Below are 8,188 nucleotides of genomic sequence, written 5' to 3'. Positions count from 1 at the left end.
AGATTTGAAGATTGAGAATTGAGAATAAAGCAATGGAAAGGTAGTCTTTAGTTACTGTACAGAGTTTTATGTGAAGATGAATATTGTAATCACTCGCTGCAAACCCTGACTTTTTAGTCAATCTACGGCTGCTGTATAGCTTAGTTCAGGGATGGGCAACTTTGATGGTGGGTGGGGGCCACATCATTGATGTACTGGCCACCAGGGGGCCGCAGATTCACTTGGAACACACACACACAAAAATTCCCTGTGTTGTATGTAATTATTAACAAATATACTAAGTCTGACATCTTCATTGACATTTTACAATCAAAGGGAACATCCCCAAAAAATGGGAACATCCTCTAATAAGCTCACTAAACAAATATCAGTTCACAGAAATTTTATTTGATTTTTACAAGTGGCATGTTTGTATTGAACAGGTTAACAGTGGAATAAAACTATTTTAAACTATTGTGAAAGCATGGAAAATGTGTGTGCATTAAGATTAACCATTAAGATGACATACACATGAAGTCATAAACACTAACCCAGACATTAGTTGTCTAACTTGAACCTAAAACACTTGTAGCCAGTCTCTGCATTCCCCTTATTCCACAATAAGGGGAATGTCAACACAGACACCTGTCAACCCGCACTCTGCTGTTCCTCAGCACCACTCCCCCTCCCTCCCGCTGAAATTATGAATGAAAAGCATATAGTAATCATAGATAACATGGCAGGGTCCGTGCCAGTTTTTTTTCATCTGATTTCAAATAAACAAAGTCTTGGTTTTTAGAATATTAAACTTGTTTTCGCCAAATTCAGAAGATAAAAACGACTTTTAAGCTTGTAAAGGCATGATTACAAGCGGTAATTTAACGTCACAGCAGGCATAACAACAGCCGGTGTTTCTTGTGAGTGTTTCCCCGGGAAACAGACATAATACACACAAACGCGTCACAGATTATTTTCGCGGTATTTGGCTGCCGAACACATACGGCCGCCATTTGCCCATCCCTGGTATAGATGATGGCTAAAGGTTGTAAAATGTTTGTTATTTCGTTTTTTTTACCACAAGGCTCTCCCTGTATTTCTGCTCTCATACGCTGCAGACCCTCAGGCAACACAATCACATGCTGTAACATGACAGTAGTTAGCTGCTTGAACCCTAAACACCCATGCCTGCAAGCCTTTGTACTGAATTCTGAATTATTGCTCTGATTTTGTTGAAAGGCTGTTCACATTGTTTTTTTGTAAACATAACCAATTCCAGTCAGAGCAGAGGCTGGTGGAATTGTAACGTAATCAGTTTCATTGAAAAAGATTGACAGATCTGTCATTTCCACTACCTCTGCAAAAGACTTGCCAACAAAAGAATGGTGAAAAAAGTTGATCTAAAGTAAAATAAAAATCTCATGAGTTCCCATATAGATTGTCAGACTGAGGTTGCTTTGCAAAATATCAGACCTGTATCTAATTTAGGACCACATATAATCATCTGCATTGTGCATAGCAATACATGTTGTCTTTAAAATGATATTGCATGGCAGAACAAAGCAAATGAAATGTCAACTACTTTGATTGACTATTAACATTTAGTTACTTTTAGTAAGAGGAGTGCAAATGATCCTATCAGCCCCATTTTCCCTATAGTTTCAGGACAATTTATTCAGTACATTTTTTTCCCTTACAGAAGCTGCAGCTGTATCGCGCTTTTCCCAAGGTAATGCGGTGCATGACAAACACTCCGGTGGTGGTGCGTGAGGGGGCCACCGTGTACGCCACAGGCACCCATGCAAAAGTAGAGGATGGACAGCTTCTGGAGCTGCTGATGGCCAGTGTAGGATACTGCACTGAGGTAGAGGAGGACCTGATCGATGCCGTCACCGGTCTCAGCGGCAGTGGTCCTGCTTACGTGAGTCATTTATATAATGTTCAGCATGTTTTTCAATGTTGCTTGATCATTTGTAATTATGAGAAGTTTAACAACTATGCAACTTGCAGGCATTTACGGCTGTAGATGCTCTTGCTGATGGTGGAGTGAAAATGGGCCTTCCCAGGAGACTGGCTGTACGCCTCGGAGCCCAAGCCTTGCTGGTATTACTTTTATTTATCTTTTAACAAATGTATGTGTTACATGTATGCTTTCTTGTATGGTATTTGGTTCCTTTTTAGAATTTTACTATTGGGGTGGTTTAAATTGTGTTTTCCAAGCTTTGCTGTGATGTATTCATATACAAATGTCTCCGTCTCTCTGGTACATTGTCAGTTTAATTGTATTGGTACAATCTATAAATCAAGATTCAGCTTTGACAGGTGTTGACCTCAGTCTGTCTTGGTTGGCTATGGACACAGTATGCATATATAAGTTGGATATGACATCAATGGTGTGTTAGTCTAATGTGCATCTTGTTGTGTTTCTTTCAAGGGAGCTGCTAAAATGCTGTTAGACTCAGATCAACACCCTGGCCAGCTCAAGGACAATGTGTGTTCACCAGGGGGCGCCACCATCCACGCCCTGCACGTCATGGAGAGTGGTGGCTTCCGCAGCCTCCTTATCAACGCTGTAGAGGCATCCTGTGTTAGGACTAGGTAAGTTGATAAGGAAAGAGGGAGACAAACAAAATAACAAATCATATTTCCTGTCACGGGGATAGAGAACAAATGCTTTTAAGTTAATTGTCATATTCAAATGACCAAAGGGTGATATATTCATTTTGAAGTGTATAACTTAGACAGTAGATGGAGCTATATTAAGCATTAAATAATGTTATGGCGAGAGTTTGTCCTTTTCATAGTTACCTAGTGATGAGATTATTATTAGGCTACTATACTATGATTTGCTAAATATGTATGTTTCTTACTATGTTGTAAATATATTGTCTTTTCCTGCCCTTCTCTAAAAGGGAACTTCAGTTTTTGGCCGACCAAGAGAAAATCTCCTCAGCTGCCATTAAGAAGACAACTCTGGACCAAGTGTTGCAGCAGCCAGGATTGATTCCAGAGGGTGTCGGAGTCAAATCTCATGGGATCAGTATGTTCCACAGCAGTAAGCCCAGGACCAGAAAGAAGTGATTTATTGTCAAGCTTTGAAACAGTACATTTGATATGCTCTGCATTTTATGCTGTGAATTAACCACTACTGGCAGATGTTGTGGGAACAAAATATAACCTTCGGGTTATGTTTTTATAATAAAACATCAATATTTGGGATGATGCTGTAAAAACTGTGTAAGCTATATTTCTTTCTCTAAATAATTTTCCTTTGTCAGGCGTGGAGACTAGCCTATAATAACGGTTGCAATATCTGTTGTTACTATGGCTTTAACAAATTCAGTCAGGCATCGCTGGTGTTAGTTGGCCAAGTTAGTTTTACTAAATAACAATGTCTTTCAGTGGTATGCAGTAAATCAGTGAGCCCTTATTCCCTGAAAGTGCAATTACAAATACACGTGTATTTATGCAATCCCACAATTACTTTGTTAAATAAAAATGTAAATTGCATATTATGATGAAATGAAACTGTTAGGTTGTATGGTTTTATTAATAAAAAACAAATAATAATTGTGTGGTTATTTGAGTGACATTGGCTAGTGTTAGATACAGTGAATGCCAACAATAGTTTTTACCAGTCAACATACAGTCATTAGAAGCTCCTATGTACCAAAAGGTGGTATATTTTTGGTTAAAATGTGTTCTTCTTGTGCGGAAAGAAGATCCTTCATGAATGAAGGCACGTGACCAAACACGATGACGTCTGGCTTCAATACAAGAGAAAGGAATCAACAAGGAGAGCACGAGCTGGCATTTGGAAGCGCCGCCGCTTCTGTCAGTGAACCCGACATTTAACTGTCTCTAATGTTTGCTCACCGCCGTGACGGTGTAAGAAGAGGACCCTGACGCAAACAACTTAAAAAAGCGTCATTTTTAAGTCAGGTGGGTCTGTAAACCAAACAGAGTCGGTGTTGTTATGCTGAGTGTGCATGCCTTCGCCTCGCCGCTGACAAGCTGGTCGCGGCTAGCTGTAGGGTTAGCATACCTAGCTTCTTCTATCTCTCCTGGTCAAGTTTGCCCGATTCATTCCAGCCTTGGTTTTTCAAAATACGAGCGCCCGTACTATTCAAGAGTTTTAACACACGTGTTCTCACAAGTGTTGGCTTTATTTTGAAAGCTACAACCGGAAGTGTGTGTGTAGCCGATGGGAACTGAACGGTTCGGGCTCCTACTATGCTGAGATCGCAGCTCGTAATCTGTTTTACACATATGAGCAGCGAATAAAACATGTCAAAAATATTTTCTTTTTTATATAGAGTTACGGCCGGTTGTTTGGAGGTAAAACGGTGATTTTGCCGGTTGTTGAATGGCTCGTGGTGCTGTGTTGCTACTGTTATAGTAGGAAGGCTGAGCACGGGGATTTCCTCGCCTGCTTGTTTTGTAGGCGGGGAGTTGTTTGCCACTTTCACAAGCAGGCGTAGAGAGGTTGCAGACAGTCGTGGAATGTCAAAAAATGTGCAACTAGGTTTCCTTTGTGATAAACAGTTTGGTGTCCACTGTATCACAGCGCTTCTTGCTGGTTTGTCAACTCATGCGCTTCTCGCTGTTCAAACCTGCTGCTTCATCACCTCGTTGTGAAGAGAAGCGAGAGCCAGCCGAGGCAGTGGGTTAGCCGGATCAGGTTGGTGTTCAATATTTCTCCTCATGTTATTCCTGTCAAACGTGAATGTGATTGACAAATATGTGCATTGTGGTGTGCTTTTGTGCAGCTTTTGAAATGCTTGCATGTTTAAATATTCTAGGAAATGCTTCCCATCCATCGTTTCCGATTGAATTGGTTCACCTGAAGTGACAATTCATTAAACCACTGGTTAAATTGTAACAATGGCAGTGGCAAACCCACCGTCCTTGGCTTTATTGCCACAGCCAGGCAGTTAACCACATTAATGCTTTAATGTCAAAGGCAACAAACAAGCAGCGGTATTCTTTTATCGTGCTGAATCATCATATTGATGTATTTAGACGTTCTCAGAATCCACCCCGAAATATGGCACCACCGGACAAAGGTCTGCTCGGTGGATAAGGGTCGATGTTTATCACCAAGCCTCCGTTATTAACGAGATGGATCGAAAGGGTTCTGATCTGTCGTGCAAGTCAGTCATCAAGCCATGAGCATCAAGTGATGACCATCATGCATTTATCAATAGCCTCATCTACATTCAGTTCAGAATGTGCATTTTATTGCAGTGCTGTCATGATGTACTTCAACAAGTCAGGGTGCGAGTACATTTATATTAAGAGCTTAGATGTCAACTGCGATGTCAAATCCATCTAAAGAATTGCATGATAGGCAATATATTATGCCTGTGTTGTTATAACGGAGTCCCGCAATAAGTGACTGTTTAATTTGGTTCATGTGTAATAATGGGATGTATGGGAAGTTTATAAAAGAACACCTCATGTAGGCAGTATTTGAAATAAAATGCTGGTAGAAATCATTGTGTGGGTCGTGTGCTTTTTTATTTTTGTTATTGAATAGTTGAATTACGGGGTGCCAGCTTGCTTGTGATATTATTCAACGCAATATAACACTTCATTCCTTTTATTTTTGGTTGGCAGATGCTCTTGTTTCCCTGTGTGTGACATGATGAAATGTGCTGCCTATTAGAGTGCACGCTTATGGAGGGCAGGTGATGAATTATCCATGGTGAATCTCTGTGCAATTGGAAAAGTCACCTTGGAAACTGTTGAGCATATATAGGCAGGGCTAAACAGATTGAAGTTGCCCATTCTTGCTCAGATATCCAACTTGTTTCATCATCTCTGTTCATGCGAGCAGGGCATTGAAGTGTGCTTAGCAGACAGGCCAGTCCAACATCGGAAGCTTGGCTTTGCAATAAAGCGTAATGCCCTCCTCTGCCTCTCTCTGCAGGTAACAGGAACAGATGAGGGTCCATATAAGAGCCCAATGGGGCTGACAGTGCTGTGAGGATGGAGGCAGGGAGTGGTGGAGATCAGCTCTGAGATTTAGCACCACTTGCATTGAGTTAGCCATGATAAAATAATGCTGGGTACCACAGAGGTGAACCGAGTGCACAACTCATACCCAGTGGCGTTGCTCAGACTGGGCAGGCGGTGGAGGGTGGAAGGGGATATTTGAGGTTGATGAAACACAAGGCAATACTTTGCACAGAACACTGGCCACCAGCACCTCTGTATGGCCAACACAGCTGTGCCTTGGGAGCAGTTACGCCTATCCAGGACAATTAATAGCCTCCAGAAAGAAACACAAATGTGGGATTTGTCCACAAAAGCACTGCTTAAGCTGCACGGGGAAATGGGAATGCCTGGAAGCAAGGGAGAAAAAGATCAATATAGTTTTTCTTTCCCCCCTTTTTTGCAATAGGGAGGGAGTGTTGGTGATGAAACCTCTTGCAAGTGTAGTGCGGATTATGATTGCTTAGCATTGCGATATGCCCGCTCCACTTCTCAAAGTAATATTTTCATCCAGACAGAGTAGCAAGTGTGTTTGATGATTTTCTGTTTGGAACTTGAGTTAGACTTGGCATGTTCATTACTGCTCTCTGTGTGTTCATTATTTAGATTAGCCAATATTGGACAGAAAAGCATAAGCGTGGAACTGGCTGCTGTTTCTCATGTAACCTACTTTTATCTCGGCTGATTAATGTTTGAGGCATATCAGTGGTGAACTGACATTAAAAACAAGTGATTTAACTTTACATGTATTTGTGTAAGGGGCTATGTCAAAAAGAAAACGAGCCAGGGAAGAAGTTGTCCGGTTTCATGCCTTTCTGAGAATGGGAGAATGTTCTGATATGTTCTCGGCTGGATATGGATACGATTTTCTAAGGAGGTTAAAGATAGCAAGACCTTGTTCTAAGATAAGCAGTGTATAACCCACATTGGAAAGGAGCTCACGCAGATCATTAGACTAACATTAGTACTGTCTGTTTTGGTAAAAAGGTAACAGATCATTTGATTAAAAAAATGCTATACTTACAAAAGGACACAGACGCATTATTCAAAGGTTATACATGAGGTATTCATTTAAACAACATTTAAAAAAAAAACACAAAAGGGAAGGGACACAAATGAAGTCAATAAGAATCTCCCTGTGTAATGTCTATTACTGAATACAACATTCGGTTATTCATTTATATATGGATTAAGTTATTAACGATTTGTCTGAAGCCTCACAGATGGAGCAGGTTGGGGTTCAGTTTCTTCCTCAGGAAAAGATATTTCAGAATCAACTGTTGCGAGCAAACTGGGTGCTTAACTCAACACATAACAACAAAAGAACCTTCCTCCTTCTATGTATTTTGATATTTGTCATTTCTTCCAGTACTCTTAGTTTGATTTCAGGCTAAAATATGTGAGGAGCTAAAAGTAGCATTACATCGACAATCTATAATTATTAGTACTGATGCATGATTAGTAAGTCAGACTGCATTCTAGAGCGATGTCATTGTAAATTCTTTAATTTAATTTTTTGGACAAAACGCATGGAGTGTGAGGCTCCATGAAATATCCTGTCGTCAGACCTCATCCATCACAAGCCGTAATTTGAACTGAGCGGTGAGGATGTTATTAATAGAAATTAGCATCTTTAGTATTTCCAGGTAATAACTTTAGCTAAGTGACTGCATTGGAATCAAAGCACTCCACAGGAATGAAAGATGATTCATTTGTTATTCTTTTTGTTTGTTTTTTACACTGTGATGCTGCTTAGCTCTGTTGGCTTGATGGCCATATCACAGAATTGTTTTGAATGTAAGAGAATCCAGCTAAAATCCTAGCCGTTCAGTGGTACCAGTCATCAGCGGGAATCATTTAGATTTGACTTTAAGTAGCATTAAAATGTGTTGAACTGCTCTAGTCTCTGAGTGCTGCAAAGACTGCCTGTTTGCTGTTAGCTCATTGCAAAATGCATTTAATATGTATGCAGCTAGTGTAGTAAAGCTCCTGGATATTTTGCCAATGTGTGGGCTGCCTGCAACCCTTACTTCCTCTGCCAGTGAAAGGCCGAAGTATCAATTCTCTTCCTGTTTAATCAAGTCCTCCAGGCAGATAGTGGGAGGCCAATGAAGTCTCTTCTCCTGTCATACAGCTTGTACTAACAGAGCGGCTCGGAGAGTAAACAGCAACTGGGCTTGGAAATAGATTATGCATGTATCGAAAACATTGGTTA

General features: G+C 40.6%; 1 protein-coding gene across 1 annotated transcript in view; it reads left to right on the top strand.

Moving 5' to 3' along the window:
* The window catches only part of LOC104945248 (pyrroline-5-carboxylate reductase 1, mitochondrial-like), a 6,762-nt gene extending 3,216 nt beyond the window's left edge, over positions 1 to 3,546 (top strand). The window contains exons 2-5 of the mRNA XM_010770888.1: positions 1,676 to 1,897; positions 1,987 to 2,079; positions 2,411 to 2,574; positions 2,889 to 3,546. Coding sequence (XP_010769190.1) covers positions 1,676 to 1,897; positions 1,987 to 2,079; positions 2,411 to 2,574; positions 2,889 to 3,057 — 648 coding nt within the window. The 3' untranslated portion in view covers positions 3,058 to 3,546. The remainder of the gene's footprint in view (positions 1 to 1,675; positions 1,898 to 1,986; positions 2,080 to 2,410; positions 2,575 to 2,888) is intronic.
* The last annotated feature ends 4,642 nt before the right edge of the window (positions 3,547 to 8,188 follow it).

Source organism: Notothenia coriiceps, unplaced genomic scaffold (genome assembly GCF_000735185.1).
Source record: "Notothenia coriiceps isolate Sejong01 unplaced genomic scaffold, NC01 NC01_scaffold00009305, whole genome shotgun sequence".
In the NCBI taxonomy this organism is placed as follows: Eukaryota; Metazoa; Chordata; class Actinopteri; order Perciformes; family Nototheniidae; genus Notothenia; species Notothenia coriiceps.
This window is presented reverse-complemented; position numbering and strand designations above follow the sequence as displayed.